The 19,312-nt window shown below is 34.8% G+C and overlaps 1 protein-coding gene across 2 annotated transcripts in view; it reads right to left on the reverse strand.

The window, feature by feature from the left end:
* The window catches only part of KHDRBS2 (KH RNA binding domain containing, signal transduction associated 2), a 590,557-nt gene that overhangs the window by 57,148 nt on the left and 514,097 nt on the right, over positions 1-19,312 (reverse strand). The window contains exon 9 of one of the 2 annotated variants that reach the window (XM_042985304.1): positions 9,069-9,074. The exons of the other annotated variant lie outside the window; for it this stretch is intronic. Within the exon in view, the coding sequence (XP_042841238.1) occupies positions 9,069-9,074 (6 nt within the window). The remainder of the gene's footprint in view (positions 1-9,068; positions 9,075-19,312) is intronic. 2 annotated transcript variants of the gene reach the window in all.

Raw genomic sequence — 19,312 nt, forward strand, 5'->3', positions numbered from 1 at the left:
GGGCGGAGTAGCGAGTTGCAGGGATCTTAAACTAAGCAGAAGCAAACCTGCTCTTTGTCTGTGGGGGGTGTTACCTCATCCCTCAGTGTTTCTTGTTCAAAACAAAGCCCTGAAAAACAGCATGGATAATAGGGCCTTGTATTCTTGGCATGCCCAGGCAGAAAGTGCAAAGGCAGTCAGGGTCCACAGTAGATTCCTTCTCCCAAGAAGAGATAAGCAAAATGCATGAAATCTAGGAGTCCTTTAAAAGTAATGTTTGATATTGAGGAAAGATAGATAGATGATTATATTGTTTCCTTGTTTATTGAATATCTACAGGCTAGGTTAGCAGCTCATAGTGAGTGCCTTTAATTTTATCTCTTCGGAAAAATTGAAGGTGCTTTCTCCTTTTTTTTATTCTGAACTTCTTTTGCTTCCTAGACTTCTATAGTGTTTTAACCAAGGGGAATGGTTAAAACAACTGTTTTCTATTACTAGCAATAAACATTGCTCCTAAAACATAGATACACATTTTTAGTGAGACTCCCTGCTTCTTCTGAATATTAACATTTTCTACCATCCTGGTTTCAAATTAGCTTCTCTTTATTGGAAAGAATGACTGAAAATTAATTTCCAAGATTTTACAAGTTTCAAAGCTATCTATCTATATTTTTGGTGATCAATACTATTAAATGTGGTTTAAGTTTCCAAGTAGGTGATTCTGATACATGAACACATTTTTAAGTTTTCTGGTAAAAAAGTATATAATAAACCAAAGTACATCACAAGCTCTAGATTAATAAAAATAGTAATACCTGGTGTTTGGTGAGGACAGACAGAAGTAGTAGCTATTTAAAAAATTCTTCCATGGTTTAATTTAAGTTAGACATCCTGTAATATTTTAGTTGTTTTCCATTAGTTATGCCATGAAAAGTTGTTAACTTTACGTTTTTTGAGAAGATTCATTTATTAGTAGGATTCTCCTACTTTTTATTTTATAAATGCCTTTTATTTTTATTTTATTTTAAATTATTTTATTTTAGAAAGAGAGTGTGTGTGAGCAGAGGAGAGGGGCAGAGGGAGAGAGAGAGGGATAGAGACAATCTCAAGCAGGCTCCACACTCAGTGTGGAGCTTGATGTGGGGCTTGATCCCATGACCCTGGGATCAAGACCTGAGCCAAAATCAAGAATTGGATGCTCAACTGACTGAGCCACCCAGGTACCCCTTTTAACACTTTAGGAATCAGACAGCGGTATGTTCAATCTAGTTAATGAATAGAACAATGACTATCGAAATTGGAAGTTTAAAGTAATATACTAATGAGTGCTAGTTCGCTAATGGATTCATTTTAAATGTGCTAATTAATGCTTTATGTACTTTGCACCATAAGCATCAGTCCTACTTCAGAATACAATCCAAAGCAAATGCTTTAAATCAGTGTTATAAGTGTCTAAGTCCTTCTAATTCACTCAACAGAAAAAAAGATAAACACTGTCATGACTAAGAACAAGATCAAGTTTTAGAAAACAATTCATCTTTTTCATTCATTAAGTACCAAAAGGTTAAAGATGAATAGAAGGGCACTGTCATATCTTAATATATTTCTAATCATAGGAATTCAGTGAGCTGGCCACACAAGGGGAGTGGTTTTTGTTTGTTTGTTTGTTTTTTGTTTTTTTTAGAATTTCTTTTTTTAAAGGTCTTTTTACCTGCAATAATACATAAAGGGCCTTGAGGTTGCTGCTGTTTTAGGCTATAAGAAACTAAAAAAGTCGTTGTAAGGAATCTGATGCAAATGATTTGATTCAATCTGTGTATAGCAGGGAATAAATTAGAAAACAAAACAAAATAGAATCCTTAAAGTTAACACACCATATTGACTCCTGTCATACTTCTTGGCAATAAGATGTTGGTTGTGGAAACAGGGATTTTAATGGCTTGCAAAACAAGAGTATGATGGCACGATGTATCTGTTTAATATTTTTCAGTATTTCTTCCCCAAAACTATTTGAGCTATGATCTTTAGTAACATTTTTTTTCAATTAAAAAACAATTTAAGAATCTATTATTTACATTCATAAATAAAGCAATTTTGATATTTTGTTTTATACAATAATCACTTTCTAATAAATTATTCATCAGGCAAATGCAAATCAAAATGAAATAATGATTTCATATAAGCCAGTTAAGTAATCTTCATTTTTATGGTGACTTTTTTCAGTTATATGGTACTATGTGTAACAAAAATTCCTGTATTATCCAAAGGGGAAGGCATTTCTGATATTTACAGATTCCTATGATTAGAAATATATCAAGATATAACAATGCCCTTCTATTCATCCTTAACCTTATGATACTTTGAATGAAAAACATGAATTGTCTTCTAAAGCTTGATCTTGTTCTAAGTCATGAGAGCATTACCAATTTTATTTTTCTGGGATATTTTGTTTCAGCAGTGCTTATTTTCATGGAGAAGAGGTAAACATTCAAATTAACTAAGTTAATAATAAAGTATATTGACACTGAGTAGGGAGGAGTCTCACTGCTGAAGTAGGTTTAGTCCTGATCTTTAATATTTTACTTTTTATTTAATGTTTATTTATTTTTGAGAGAGAGAGAGAACACAAACAAAGGAGAGGCAGAAAGAAAGGGAGACAGAAAATCCGAAGCAGGCTCCAGGCTCTAAGCTGTCAGCACAGAGCCCAACACGGGGCTTGAACTCACAAACTGCAAGATCATGACTTGAGCAGAAGTCAGATGCTTAATGGACTGAGCCACCCAGGTGTACCTTTAACATTCTACTTTTAAAATTTCTCTCACCTACTCTGGTCAGAGTTTACTTTTTTTTTTTTCTTTTTTAAAGGGAACTCAGGTTCTTCTTGGGGCTTGTGATTCAGAAGTATCTTGGAAACCCTCAGCCTGAAAGACTGAGCAGGCAGGGGCCCTCTGTCTTCACTGTAACCAGACTGGCTGTGTTTTAAGTTTTACATGAGATTTCTTTAAAAAAGTCAATCTAAAAAATTTTATAAACCATGGTATAGAGCATTCTGCTTTATTAAACATCTTTACATGTTCTACTATAACTCACAAATGTTAGCTATATGGGCTAAAAATATCAGTTTGTCATATAGAAACTCAATTTGGTATCAAAAGATCATTCAGATTGCTATATTATTTTATTAACTATTCATTTACTCTGTGGTGATTAATTTCTTTCCAAATTTATCATTGCATTGGCTTATGTTAAAATGCCTGTTATATTTCATACGGGGAGACTTTATATAAGTGCAGTGCTCTCCAGTAGGTATTTCTGTGATACAAGTAGTAGCCTCCTAAGAATTGTGCTGTCCAATATGGCGGTCATAGTCAGATGTAGTTGTTGAGTACATAAATGTGGCTAGGGTGACTTAAGAACTGAATTTTTAGTTTTATTTAATTTTAATTTTAAAAATAAGTGGCCATATGTGGCTACTTGGTACCATATTGGACACTGCAGCACTGCTGAAAGATACATATGAAATACTCAGCTACCAAAACTTTTTTGATGTGTTTTCTTTTTCAGTTCAAACTTAAGGAAAGAGGGAGACAAAGCCAAAGGATTTAGATTTTATAAATGATTTCATTTTGATAGCAAAAATAATATATTTTTTGAATCTGCCATCCACTCTCTCTTCATCTTTTCTGTCTCACTGTATAACGTATCTTTGATTTTCTCGTGATTTTGAGTGATTTTGCTTTCTAGTGAATGAAACGGGTTGGGAACTTGGAGGGCATTTTCAATAAAGTCAATAAACTGACTTTTTTGGGAGTATCCAGAAATAAAATGAAGATACTACTAATGACATAATAATCTTTGATAGTTCTGAGAAAATTTCAATATGCAAACATCCAAACACAGCAAGGAGAAATGAGCTTAAGGGAAATGAAAAACACTTTCTGTGTCTGCACTTATCCTTCTTATAATCATTTTAAAAAATCAACAAAAGAGACAAATAGACCCATATGCCTGAATCTTTGATGCTTTCAAGACTGCTATTTTAAAGCAGAATCTTATGTTGTCAGTTCTATATTCTTTAATGTTTCCTTATAAACTAATAGAATGACCTCTGGGTTCTGTATTTAAGGAAGCTTTCAACATTCACAAAATTGAAAATGAAAGGTTATTTTTTTCTCAAAATGAACTTTTTTTTGAAGTTTCAAGTTTTTATTTAAATTTTAGTTAGTGAATATACAGTGTAATATTAGTGAAGTTATTTTAAGAATACATAAAATTACTGTGTGGAAAAGGGTAGAAGGCACCAGAAACATGTTATGTGTGATATTATCCATTTTTTTTTAAACAACAAGAACAGCAAAAGAACATTCTTGCCACAAGGAGATATAAACATAGGGAGAAGAAAATAGGAATTGAGAAAAGCATCACAAGATTTGAAAGGTCAGTTTTGAAAAGTCTGTGCTATGCTTAAATCTGAGACCAGTGAATAAAGGCATACTTTTGTTCCAGTGACAAATGGTAACAGAAGAGAAAGAAGCAGGATGGTGGTAGGGAGGCTTGTGCCGGGGTTGGTAAATATAGAGAACACCAAAGGGAACAAGCCAGGCCAGTCTACAGGGTTCAGGCTCATTCTGTCTAGATTTCTGTTAAATCTCCTTAAGACTCTTCTATTAAAAAATAATAATAAAAATAAATAGATAGATAGATAGATAGATAGATAGATAAAGACTCTTGTAGCCACATAGCACATACTGGGCATTTCTGAACTCCTAGTGTTCCTTTTTATATGTCCTCAACAGTTATGTGCGAGCAACGTCGGTTATAACCTTTAGCCTCGCTAATCCACCTGTGGGGGGAAGGGCGGGGGGGGTCTGCTCATGAGCTCCAGCCCATTTCTTTGGAAAGCAATCAAGTGTTCCCAGACAAATCCATCTTCTGATCCTATGCCCCATACTATTTTCTTTCTAAACTTTTAACATTTCTTTCTTTCCCTCTCTCTTATTTTCCCTGTTTACTGCCTCCCTTCTCATTTATGACCAAAAGAAGAAAAAAATAAGAACCAGGAAGCAATTAATCATCCCAGGGATTAGTCAAGTTTGACAAATGTTATAGATCTTTCCAAGGATAAATTCCTATGTTTCTGATTTTATCTTGCATAGCCTTCCATATGAATGGTGTCATGATATGCTCGTAGTAAAACTATGGTAGTGATTGTAATGTTATTGCTATTATTAGCATAACAAATAGAAATATACAAATATGGAATTTTATATTATAATATGTCATAGTATAGTAAAGAATTTTGAATGACATATTCTGGGACCTGGTAAACACTTCCCATAGCTTACTCCATTCATTCTTAGGAGGCTACTACTTGTATCATCCTCATTTTACAACTGAGGATATCCTTGTATGATTTCTTTTATGTTTATTTTTGAGAGAGAGAGAGAGAGAGACAGAGAGAGAGACAGAATGCGAGCAGGGGAGGGGCAGAGACAGAGGGAGATACAGAATCCGAAGCAGGATCCAGGCTCTGAGCTGTCAGCACATAGCCTGATGTAGGGCTTGAACTCACAGACTATGCGACCACACTGGCTCAACTTGTTAAGTTCTTGAATAACCATGCATTTTCAATTATACTTTTTTTCAAAATTTATACTCAATTTCCTAACCCCTATAACTACTAGTAGTTTCTCTATACTGATTCCTACATAGGGGGTAATGTATGTGTATTTTTAATCATTTGAATTCCAGGGAACAGCCAGCCAATTTGGCAATGGGGTCTATCTATGACAGAAACAGTAAGAATTGGGCATGAAATAAACTTCTCAAGGGGTCACACACAGCAGGTTGTGTCCTATTGCAAGAATCCAAACTTTATAATGCGACACATAGATGGGAAAGATGCTCAGAGAAAAGGGGGCAGAATGACCAGCTAAATGACACAAGGCTGAATTGTCCACGATGCAATCCCTCACCTTTTTGCTAAATAAACATAATACCTAAATGCTGAATAGTGTTGGATTTCACCTAGAAAAGGAGTAAGGAGCTATTAATTCAATTCTAGGGATTAACCAAATTGGCACACTCTGATGGAAGGGCCTGTTGTCAGAAAAAGCTTGGGGCATGTGTATTTAGTTTGCTAGAGTTGCCATAACAAAATACCACAGACTGGTATTTGGTATTCTGGTTTAACAGAAATTAGTCTTCTCATTGTTCTGGAGGCTAGAAGTCCAAGATCAAGGCATCAGAAGGTTCACTTTTTTTCTGGTCTTTTCCCTTGGCTTGCACATGCCTACCTTCTCATTGTGTCCTCAAATGGTCTTTCCTCTTGGTTTGCATTCCTGGTATCTGTGTCCTAATCTCCTTTCTTATAAGGACGCAAGGTATATTGGATTAGGGCCCACCCTAACAATCCCATTTTAACTGAATTACCTTTTTCGAGGCCCTGTCTCCTTATAGTCACAATCTAAGGTATCAGGTGTTAGGGCTTCAACATATGAATTTAAGATGGGTGAGACACAACACAGGCCATAACAGAAAGTAAGGCACCAAAAATCACAGGCAAGAGTGGGAGGGCCCTCATACATCACAGGTCTGGTCTGGGGTTTAGGCCAAGTCTAGTCAGATTGCCCTGGGTCTGAAAGTCCCATTCAACATTTTGATAGTACTAGAATAAGTTTAATAGGGTTATGTCACTCACTCAAGATCTCATAGATTAATAAAATAGCAGACAAGACTTGACCTAGCTTTAGCTGATTCTAAATCCTAATCTTTTTCCTAAATCTGCTTTTCTATAAGCCAAATATCCAACACAATTATAACTAAAATACAAAAAGACATGTTACTCAACTGCATTATTTTTAAACCTTCATCTCATTAGCTTTCTCTAATATTTGTCTCTAATATTACAGAATTCAACAAACTGAAAACCTAATTATTTCGCTTGACAAATAAATCTTGAGTGTCTGCAAGGTGCCAGGGACTTAATCCAGTGATTGTGATACACGAGTAAATAAGACAACAGTCTCTCCATAAATAGAGATGATATTCTAGTTGATGGTTAAAATGGAGACAAAGAATAAACAAAGTGATTAAATGTAGTTTATATTATGCTATGTGGAGATAGATATCTGGAAAAAAAAACAGAGCCGAGTTTTTGGAACAGGGGCAGTGGGCGTGTAAATTTTAATAAGGTAGTCAGGGCAGGCTTTCCTGAGAGACTGAGATTTATAGCACTGTCTGAATAAGATGTATTTTTGACTGAAATAATATTAGTGACTTAAGAAGAAGACTTGCAGAATTCACTGGGATCTAAGTTCTTACTTAACTTTCATTGGCTATTTTCTTCATGGCCATGTATGTGTCTGAAAACCAACTGGAAGTACTTGGATTTGGTAGTTCACAGACTGGAAGGAAAGGTAGCTCTAGGAATGCCATAAACACACCATTTGTGTCATTCGTCCTCACTCTCTCCCCTCTCTCTCCTATTTTTTTCAATTTCTCATCTCTCTGTCAGGCATCTCCAATTTGCAGGGAATAAAGCCACCAGCTGTTCTGTAGTCACATTATTTAGCAGCTAACCAAAGAAAGAAGTTTTTCTTTTAGCCTCAGTTTTCAAACTTCAGTGATCAGTGAAGATCACATGCTTCTCTTTGTACCTATCATTATTTCTGGGGGATAAGGAATCATGACTTGAATGGTCTGGTACCCTCAAAACTATATGAGCACTTTCCAGAAAGAAGATGGTGATAGTAACTTCAGTAGAATGTATGTAAACTTCTTTCTTTCTTTTAAAAGTTTTTCATATTTATTTATTTTTGAGAAAGACAGAGGGCGAGTGTGGGAGGGACAGAGAGAGAGGGAGACAGAATCTGAAGCAGGAGCCAAGCTCTGAGCTGCCAGCACAGGGGCATACACAGGGGCTAGAACTCTCGAACCACTAGATCATGACCTGAGCCTAAGTTGGACACTCAACAGACTGAGCCATCAAGGTGCCCCTAAACATCTTTAAGCAGAGATTATAACTTATAGTCAGCTCCACTGAGTGACTCAGTAATGGTTATGCTGAACAAATTGTGGATCATTTATTTATATTTCTGTAGTGTTGAGATTTTTCTTTTCCTCCCCAGGGTTAAATGAAAGAGAGGAAAGTAGGGAGATGAGAGGAAGTGTGGAGATCTGGCCAGACATGCAAAAAAAGCTTCGAATCTGTTATCCACATCTACAATTAATGTGTGTTGTGACATGGTGTGGTTGACTGATAATTACTTCCCAAAATATGTCTGTGCCCCAGTCCCAGGAAACTAAATGTTACTTTATTTGGAAAAAAGGATTTTGCAGATGCAATTAAGTTAAGGATCTTGAGATGAGATTGTCTTGTATTATCTGAATGGGCTATAAATACCATCACAAGTGTCCTTAAGAGAGAGAGGCAGAGGGTGATTTTACACACACACACACACACACACACACACACACACACACACACGCATGCACACGCGCACACACACAAAGACAACGTGACCACAGAGGCAGAGGCTGGAGTGATTCAGTCGCAAGCCAAGGAATGCTGGTAGCTACTAGAAGCTGGAAGAAGTAAGAGTTTCTCCAGAATCTCTAGAGGGAATACAGCCCAGCCAAGACCTTGATTTTGGACTTCTGGACTCTTAGAACTCTGAGAGAATAAAGTTATGTTGTTTTAAACCACTAAATGGGTGGTAATTTGTTACAGCAGCTGAAGGTAGTTAATGCAGATGTGGAGGAGTGAAAAGGCAACAATTTAACTGGGATTCTCAGAACGTGGAGAACCTAGAAGTTGTCTGCATTAAAACAAAGCACCTGAGGAGCACCTGGCTGGCTCAGTCAATAGAGCATGTGACTCTTGATCTCAGGGTCATGAGTGCATGCCCCACGTTAAGCAAGGGGACTGCTAAAAAGAAAAAAAACAACAACCCTTAAAACAAAACACCTGATCCAGTTCCTCTGGCGAGGGCCTCAAAAAATAAACTGATGACCTGTTCCATTATTCATAAGTGGGGCAGGATAGCTTCGCGAGGTCCCCAAGCGTGAGTCCTATGTGTGCTGCAGACTTCATGCTCAGTAAGTGAAAGGTGAGCCTGTTACTACTTCCAGAACTTCTGTCTCCCTCTAAATTGAGGTACAGGTTTGAGAATCAAGGATTATAAACCCAGACTATGTTTAGAGGCACACAAGGGCAGGTATTTAGGAAGTCATGAAAGTAACTGTTTTTCAGGTATGAACTAGATTTTATGCTTCTTTGCATCAACCTTCCCACTTGAAGCAGGACCTTGCTCCTGGTTTTACAAATCTTTGTAATTGATTATTGGAAGAAAATGCTGCATCAACTGTGAATGGTACTTATTGACTGTGGAATGAATGTAAGCCAAGAAATAATAGAAGCAAGAAAAAGGAGTGTGTAAAGGCATCAGTAACAAGCATGAAGTTAAGCGAATGTTTCTTAAACTGTAACTTTGAAGGCCAATGTAAGGTATTGAAATGATAGCAGTGTTTTTCAACCCAGTTAACAAATGAGACATTTTTCAGTGTCAAGTTTTTCCTCCAGAAATTGTCATTACAATTTTGACTTTTAATACCAAATTTACTGTAGAATTTAGTATAACAATATCTGCTTGAGCCCAAATGGATATACTTAACTGTTTTACATCTAACAAGTTAATATTTCATGACATTTTGCAAGGATTCATCCTAGCCACTCTCTTCTCTGAATAGTTTGACACGTATGTTGTCCTATGTATCAGATCTTATTTTTATATTCAAGGATGTGTGAAAAAGAACACCAAAAAGGACTAGGTATAATATATTTTCTAAAGAAATGCTTTAGAAGTTAGATATCAAAATAAATTATTTAATAAAATCTCTTGATATTTTGCCTGCCCCCCCTCCTGAGATTCTAATTTAATTGGTCTGTACTAGGGATGGAGCATTGGTAAATTCTTAAAGTTCTCCAGATTATAGTAATGAACAGACCGATTTGGGGACCACTGTTTTGGAGCCTTATTAGCCCTAGGCCATGGATGAAAGTTCCTAATAAGGCTGAAGGTTCACCAAAACTAGTCTACAGAGAAACAAACAAAAAAGCAACACACAAGAAACAAAACAACCCCAAGCCCCCAAAACACAGAACCTATAAGAAAGTATCTGTCATAAGAACCTAGGCAGTGCCTGAGGTCATTAACTTGAAATCATGCATAAAAATCAGTAGATTCTTTTTTAAATTTTACTTTAATAATTGCATTTATCAACAAATAACTCCTATCTGGAAATGGTGATCAATAAATAAACAGCAGTCCATTTAACTGAAATGTGAGACCCTAAAAAATAATAGTTATTAGATAATTATCTCTCCTCCCTGTCACTTTTAGATCTTGCTATCTGAATTTTTAACAGCTTTATTCAACTATAATTAACACATGGTATACCACACAAAACATTTTTCAAGTATACAGTTTGACACAGGAATGCACAATCCAGATGAGAAACATATCCATCAGCCCCTGTCTCCAGGGAAACATAGTCTGGTTTTTGTTACTATAGATTAGTTTGCATTTTCTAGAATTTTACATAAATGGAATCATATAGTTGTACTCTTTTTCATTTACCTTCTTTCACTTAGCACAATTATTTTGAGATTCATCCATGCTTTGGCTTTCCCTAAAGTTCATTCTTTTTTATTGCTAAATAGTAGTCTATGAGATAAGTCTTTATCCATTAATCTGTTCCACATGAACTTGAGAAGAATGTGTTTATTCTGCTATTGTAGGGTAAAGTGTTCTACAAACAACAATTAGGATGCGGTGGTAGTGTTGTTTAAGTCTTCTATATCCTTGCTAATTTTGTTTGCTTGTTCTGTCAATTTTGAGAGTAGTATTGAAACTCTCACTTTAATTGCTGATTTATCCATTTCTCATTACAATCTTATCAGTTTTTACTTAAAATATTTGAAGTGCTATTATTAAGGGATTAAAAATTTAGGATTGTCATATTTTGTGATGTTATGTTACTGCTAATTGACCTCTTTATCATAGTGAAATTTTCTTCTTTCTCCCTTTTAATATGCTTTGCTCTGAAAATTACTTTAATATTAAAATAGCCACTCAAGCTTTTAAATAGCTTTTTTGACATATTATTTACAACCATCAAGTTCCTATGTTTACAGTTTACAAGGCATTGTTTTTTAGTATATTTATGAGTCAGGGAGCTATCAACACGAACTAATTTTTAAATTTTCATCATTTCTTTAAAAAAGCTTGTGTCTATTAGCTGTCAGTCTTCATTTACCCCATTCCTGCAAATCTCTTAGTCTAGCCAACAACTGTTCTCATTTCTATCTCTATAAAATTACCTGTTCCAGACATTTAATATGGGCAGAACCACACATTCTGTAGTCTTTTGTAATTGGCTTCTCTCACCTAACATATTTCATCCATGTTGACACAGGTATCAACACTTCATTCCTTTTCATTACCAAATAATATTGCACTGTACGGATATACTCCATTTTGCTTATCCATTCATCAGGTGATGAGTATTTGAATTGTTTCTACTTCTTGGTTATTATGCATAATGCTGCACTGGGTATCTGGCTATAAATTTTTGTATGGACATATGTTTTGTTTCTTTTTGATATATTCCAAGGGATGGAATTGCTGTATGTATGTACTGCTATGTGTAGTTTTATGGAAGTGGCAAACTGTTTTCCAGTCTATGCACTATTTTACATTCCCACTAATAACTTATGGAGGTTCCAATTTTTTCACATACTTCCCATCAACTTCCTTTTGATCAGAATGGTCTACATTTTTACATCCTTTTATATGTAACCTATTTGTATCTTCATATTGAAGGTACATTTTTTGTAAGTTGTATAAAGTTGGATCTTTTAAAATTATTCAATGTGACAATCTTTGCCTTTTAATGGGGATATTTAGAACCATTTATATTTTGTGTGATTATTGACATGGTTAGGGTTAAAACTATCATTTTGCTATTTGTTTTCAATTTGTCCCATCTGTTCTTTGTTCCCTTTTTATGTCTTTTCTGACTTCTCATGAATTAATTCAGTATTTTTTATCATCCAGTTTAATTTCCCTTGTTATCTTATTATTATTGTTATTTTGGTGGTATCTTTATAATTTATAGTATAAATATTCAAGTTGTCACAATCTACATTCATGTGATACACCACTTCATTACTGTGTAAGAATCTTATATTTGTCTACTTCCATTTCTCCCCTGTGCTGTTACGCTATTGTCATACAATTTATTTTTATATATCTTAGTCAATTATGTTTTTTTTTAAGTTTATTTATTTATTTTGAGAGAGAGAGCATAAGCAGGGAGGGGCAGAGAGAATGAGAGGCAGAATCCTAAGCAGGCTCCATGCCATCAGCCCACAGTCCGATGCAGAGCTCGAACTCACGAACCTGTGAGACCATGACCTGAGCTGAGATCAAGAGTCTGACGCCTAACTGACTGCACCACCTAGGCACCCCTTAGTCAATTATGTTTTTAAGCAGTATAAGTTCTAAGAAAACCATTTTATGTATTTGCTCATGTAGTTATCATTTCTGAGGCTTTTCACTCCATATTCTGCCTATTAAGTACCTTAATATATATTTTTTTGTAGTTTGAATCTATTGTTGATGAATTATTTCAGATTTTCTATGTCTGAAAAAGTGTTTATTTCACTTTCATTTTTGAAAGATTTCTTTTTTTCTGTGTATAGAATTCTAAACTGACAGATTTTTTTTCCCTTTTCTTTTCAGACTTTAAAAATTGCTCCACAGTCTTTTTGCATGCACTATTTCTTATGAGAAATCTGCTATTACCCTTATCTTTGTACCCCTGCACATAATGTGTCCTTTTTCTTTGTCTGGGTTTATAATTTTCTCTTTGTTGTTAGTTAAATCAGTTTAATTATGATGTGCCTTAAAGTAGTTTTCCCGTTTCTTGTTTTTAGTGTGCATTGTACTTCCTGGATGTGCGGGCTTAAATAGTTTTCATGAAAACTGAGAAATTCCGGCTAAAACTTTTAAAAATAATTTTCTATCCCTCCCTTTTTTTTTACTTCTTTATACTTAGCTTCTTGAAATTACTCCATAACTGTGTTCTGTTTATTTTTTTATTCTCTGTGCTTCGTTGTGAATGGTTTCTATTATATTACTAGTCTTCAAGTTCACTAATCATTTCTTCAATGTCTTATTTGCTATTAATCTCATTCAGTTTCTTTTTCATCTTACATATTGTAATTATCATATCTAGACATTTGGTAATTATCATATCTAGTGTCTTGTAAAAATATTCTCCATGTCTCTGCTTAATATTTTGGACAATTAGAATATAGTTATAACAATTATTTCAGTGTCTTTTTTACTAATTCTAACATCGGTGTCAAATTCTGGGTAAGTTTTAATTGATTCTTCTCTTTATGATGTGGGTTTTCCTACTTCTTTGCATGTTTGGTATTTTCTGTTGGATGCCATACTTTGTGAATTTTACTTTTTTCAGTGTTGGATATTTTTGTTTTCATATAAATGTTCTAGAGCTTTGTTTTGGGATGCAGTTTAGTTACATGGAAACCAAATTTTCTTTTCAGCCTTGCTTCTGATTTTTAGAATCTGTTAGGTGGACCACAGCAGTACTTAGCTTAGGGCTCATTATTCCCCACTCTTGAGACCATTGTATGTACTCTACTCAATGCCTCATTAATAAATGATGTGTTCCAGTATGAAAATTGGGATTGGGCCCTATTCCTAGTCCTGTGTAAATGCTGGATCCTGTTACTATTGATTCTTTTAGGCAGTAATCTTTTCCCCAAACTCAGATATTTATTCACATATGTGTGCTAGTGCGTCTCTCTCCTATCCAGAACTCTTAGAATCTCTATCTGCCTTGGCTTCCCTGGATTCCCAGCTCAATTCCGGGAGTCTGGTGAACTCACCCTGAGACCCTCCTTACTATATCACAGCCCAGAAACTCTCTCAAGTCTGTAAGCGGGGGCAATTGCTGGGTTCATCTCATTGGTTTCCCATCTCTCAGATACTGCTGTCCATCAATGCCCAGTGTTCAGTGTCATAAAGCTGTTGTTTCATGTGTTTTGTGTGTTCTTTGTTGTTTTAGGTGAAAGAGTACATCCAATTCATGTTTGCTCCATTTGGCCAGAGCACTTGTTATCTGAACTTAATATTCTGCTTGTTAGTATAGCCTTGTATCTCTCTCGTTCAGTAGTTCATGAGTTTTTGACAGGTAGATTTTTTCTGGGTGTTCATCTTAATATCTGTCCCTATTGCCAGCTTGGTGTATATATTAAACATTTGATAAGTGTTGGCTGAATTTGAACAATTAAACAAAACTCCAAGTATAGATTAGTTCAATGTTGTATGTGGTATTTGCCATAACTTAGTAACATGAAAAGTTAGCCTCCTTCTCCTCCTAGCCTTACTTTATAGCTGTATCAAATATGGCCCATGAGAATTAGTATATTTCCCAAAGCTAGTTAGAGTCCAACATAAAATGCAGTTCTGTTATATGACATTAAGCAAATTCATCAACCTGTAGTGGATGATTTCTATCCACTTATAAAATGAATATAATACTACTGGCTCTAAATAAATGATTGCTGTGTTGCTGAAATGAAAGCTCGGTTTGTCTGTAGTAGATAGTATTCCATCAGCAGCTAAAATATTAATGAAAGCAGTGGTTTTGCATAGAGATAGTTTGCTGTTCAAAGGACTCCAATCCTTTCAAAGAATTCAGTGGAAAAAGTATAAGAGTAGTCACTCTATCTGTATTCAAAAGAATAAAGCAAAACATTCTTAACTAGACATCTGCTTGTATAGATAGGTTAGCAATGCTGATAACTCTGATGGATACCAACCCATGGCTTATCTAACACTGCCCCACCAAAGTATTGAATTTTCACACTGCCTTATTCATTTTTTTTTCTGCATGACGCTTTACATGCTTCTTAAAAACACAAAAGTTAAAATGGTGTGTCCATTCCTCTCTTACAGTACTCTTCTAAATGTATAATAAAAAAGCAGTTGTAATAGTTCCAAACCTTCTTATATCTCATAATTAAAATATTATGAAAATATAATTAAAGTGGATTTACTGTTCTTGATTCTCTTCTTCCAATTTTTTTTTTGAGATTTAAGAATTGTGTTTCATCTGCTAGGTTTTAGTGGTACCCCAAAAGTTAGCAAGCTCTCCTTCTAAGTACAGATGAAGTAAAGCTCATGAAGTCACATGCTCCAAGTAGGTGATTCATGCCTTGGCATTTGTAAAACACCAAACTATTTTAGAAAATATAAGAGCTCTTTCATTTTTCCCTGGTAGCACATTTTAGCCTCAAGTTATGGTGAACAGACAGGCTGCCTGATACAATTGATGGCTATCATAATGGTAGGATTTGGCTAATCAGCAAAAATTAAATGAACACTAGCAGCCTAAAGGAACCAGAATGTGTGCGAAGGATTGTGGTTTCAGCTTTAACTTTTGTCTTCTTCATGCTGTCTTTTAAGCCTGGCCTAACTTTTTTAAAGGTCTGAACCTGAGGGCAGGCACTAAATGGCAAACTTAATTTACTGGAGAAGACTTCAGTTTGCTTATACTTGTTTACTTATTCATAAAATAACTTGAAAAAGTAACATACGAAAAATATGCGCTAATGTTAAACTACATCCAAAAAAAAATATTAACTATTTAAAATGCATGCTGTATTATTTTTAATTGGAAAATTCAATTATATATGGTCTATCTAAACATTCTAAAGTTCTTATTGGTGAGAGAAATTCAATAAATTTATAATTGTTCTTCTCTAAGCATCTGTATTGTTTTCTTAGAGAAAGTTTGCAAACAAAAGTGGAAATCACAAAGAACAAGATTCCAAAGTGTCCTTGGTACCACTAGACCGGTAGCACTCTGGAGAGGATGATTTGTAAAAAAACAAAAACACACACAATGAAAAACACAAAACCATTACCAACAGAATAGAAAATGATACATTTTTGAATATTTTATGGCACTCCTGATTTTAACTTATTTGAAACGGAAATAAGGAATCATGGAAAATTATAGAATACCAATTGTTTGGCAGGGTGCCTTCACATGAAATATAAAATCTAAATATGTTGACAGACGTAACACAAATAGTCTTAGTAAGTGACACTTTGGGAAATGCCATGGAGAAATTCTTGAGTAGTTTTGAAAATTTCTTCCATAATCGAGTGTCAAAGATAATTGTTTTTTTCTATCACATGTTGTTTATTATTAATATTAAATATATTTTTAGTTGTAAGACTCAGGCAAAGAGTCAAGATTGAAAGGTGTTGGAAATGAAATTTGTAGCATCTTTGCTTTCAGCATATTTCCTCTAACTGTATTTTTACTGGACTGGTTTCAGATGCTCTAAGGAATAGCTGTTTCTGTTGTCTAATTTTAGGCAAGGCTTTCCAGAGAAACAGTTCTCAAGCTTTAAAATATGTGGTCAGTGAAGAGATGTAATGCTTGTATGATGCAAATAAGGATGCAGATTAGAGAAAGATGCTGTCAATCACAGGTGTTGCCTCCTTTGGAATTAATCAAGGTGGTTGGGTTTGAATTTAACTGACACTTTTGACTATTACATACTTTAGAAGACAAGTACATGTTTGCTTAGCAATTCCTATAAACACCTATTTGATTTTGTGCCAGTGACACTGTCTTTATGTTTCCTATTATAGTAATAATATGCTGGTGATATCAGTTTACAAAATTCTAATGGTTCATTTTAATCTGGAAGATTTTGTACACATCAACTAATATGCCCCTGAATATTTATAAAACAGAATTGCAAATCATTACATTAAGGTATTTGGTACTATTTATCTGGAGACTAACACCATAAATGTCAAATAAAGATCGCCTAGCACAAATTCTTTAAAGCCTGCTGATGGAAATTCTCTGAAATAAATACATATGTATTAAATGGATCCGTCATTACAGAGGAAGGTTATAAAAAGTTTGGGAGATTAGTGTGATGCAGTAGAAAACTATGAAGTTTGAAACCAGATTAACTGCTATTTGCATTCTGCCTTTAACACATCTCCATTTTGTAAATGGTGATACGAATATATACATTGTATTTGGGGGCAGAGAGAAATTTATCTGCACAAATAAACATGGGTGCCTTGGTACCATAAAATTACACAAGACCTAATTTTTACTACATTTGTGTTGTCTCATTAGGCTTGCAAAATACTTCTGTAATCTCTGTTATTACTAACAAAAATATGAGTTCAGTTATAATATCAAATAATGTAAATACAATATCAAATATACTATGAATGAAGGGCGGGAACAGGAAGGAAAAGTCGGTATTTTTCACTGCAAATGAATAATTTGTAGATGTCAGTACAAAATGATTTAAACTGAGAAAGGGTTAATTTTCACTAGTTATGTTTCATATACTTCAGTAATAAGACTAGCATAAATCAAGGACATAATCCGTAAGAATAAAAAACATTGAGCAATTTGGGGAAATGCCTTAGAAAAATGAAATGCTACACAACCTCTCTGTAACTATTTCTCAGGTTTCTCTGTGGAGAAACTGGTCACTTTTTCCCCATTTTTTTTTTTTTTTGTCCTGGAAAGAATCCTTTATGGACTTGTGTATTCCAATAAAATAGGGCAGACTCTTAGCCAGTCTCAGCATGGTGTCACAGAGGAAGAAGCTCAAGTCCAATGCCAATAGCCCTAAACAACAAGCAACATTTAAAGTCTCTCAAACAGGTAGCAATAGGGCTATAACAAAGAGCAAAAGGTCCTCCCAAATCTTATTTACCCGCCTCTCTTCTCACAGTCCTCAGGTAGTAAGCCAGCCTGACCCTCCTGTTCCCCAAATCCTCAAACACTCCAGCCAGATGCAGGGGTGGGGGGTTGGAGGGAGGCCTCTTCCTTGGTTTTTGTAAATCTCACCTCCTCACTCCATGTTGTGCCTTTGGGATCTATTCTATTGGGATCTATTCTTTCTTCTTGTTCATTAAGATCTCCAAGTTATTTTTAAATGCATATTAACATAGCCTCCTCCCAAAGTCCCTTCTCACCTGGGAACTCAGACAGAACAGAAGAAAGCCCAGGAGTGGAGAGAGAAATCAAAGGCATCTCCTAGAAGTGGGGAGTGGAAATTGAGAATGGAAGGCAACATGGTGGGGTGTTTGTTTTGCTCACTCAGATATTCTTCTGCCCGTGGCACAAAGGGCTTGATAAATATTTGTTGGATAACTAAACATATGAATAAATGAACATTTAAACCTTTTAATATGTTGATTCCTAATACTCTTGTATCTCTAAATGCTATACTGTGGAGGCAGTGCATGTAGGTTTCTTGGATTTTATTGTGGAGAATTTGGAGCATTGTCTGAACAGTGATGGAAAAGAGGAGTATAATGAGAGGCCTAGAGTCCCTGGAGGATTTATGCCAAACAGCAGTAAACATGCATTGCTGACCAGGTTCAGCTAAGAGATCATAAAGGAGTCCTTTCTGAGTTGAAAATGGGGCAGTTTCTAAAATAAAAATTAAAAAAAAATTTAAAAAGGGGATCTTTTTTATACAATGAAAGTATATGACTGATATAGTATTGAAATCAAACCAATAACAATAGACTATCCCAAGTTTCAAAATGAAAATGAAGAGTCTTACTCAGCACTTTTTAGACTTACATGGAAGCCTTACATTATTTTATGATTATCCTCCCAAGGCAGGTGCAGTTTGTGAATTTCTATTCACAATTTGGGTAGATAGGGACTATCTTTTGGTTCATAATTTCTACATCATATTCCAGGTGTGCCTTGATTTACTTTTTCCAAAAAAATTCAAAAACTTAAAACTCATGTTAAATTTACAAAAAACTGGATTAAATATAGATTAATAAAATAGAACTATTAGAGGTAATTGTTTAAATTATAAAAGCTATTTCTCAGTTGTCAACAAGAGTATAGAGAATTGAAAATAGTGAACTCATTGATTTTAAAATTTGATTTAACTTACAGAGAATTTAGAAAGAACCTACTTTACTTTTAATTCAAAATGTATCTGTATCATTTTCACTGAAAGTGAAAAAAATCGTATTGTCGACCTTCTCTGATTGTCTTTCTTCAGTGTCTTTGGTGTCTTTGGCCTTGTTTCAGTGTCTTTGGTGATTTTGTTTATATCAAAAATGCATTTTAATATAAAGGTCATGTTGTATGTGACCATTTTTACAGTCTGATATGCTGTATTTTAGGCTGTTAAGTGGAGGTCACCTAAAAATAT

The sequence above is a fragment of the Panthera tigris genome, chromosome B2 (assembly GCF_018350195.1).
Source record: "Panthera tigris isolate Pti1 chromosome B2, P.tigris_Pti1_mat1.1, whole genome shotgun sequence".
Classification (NCBI taxonomy): Eukaryota; Metazoa; Chordata; class Mammalia; order Carnivora; family Felidae; genus Panthera; species Panthera tigris.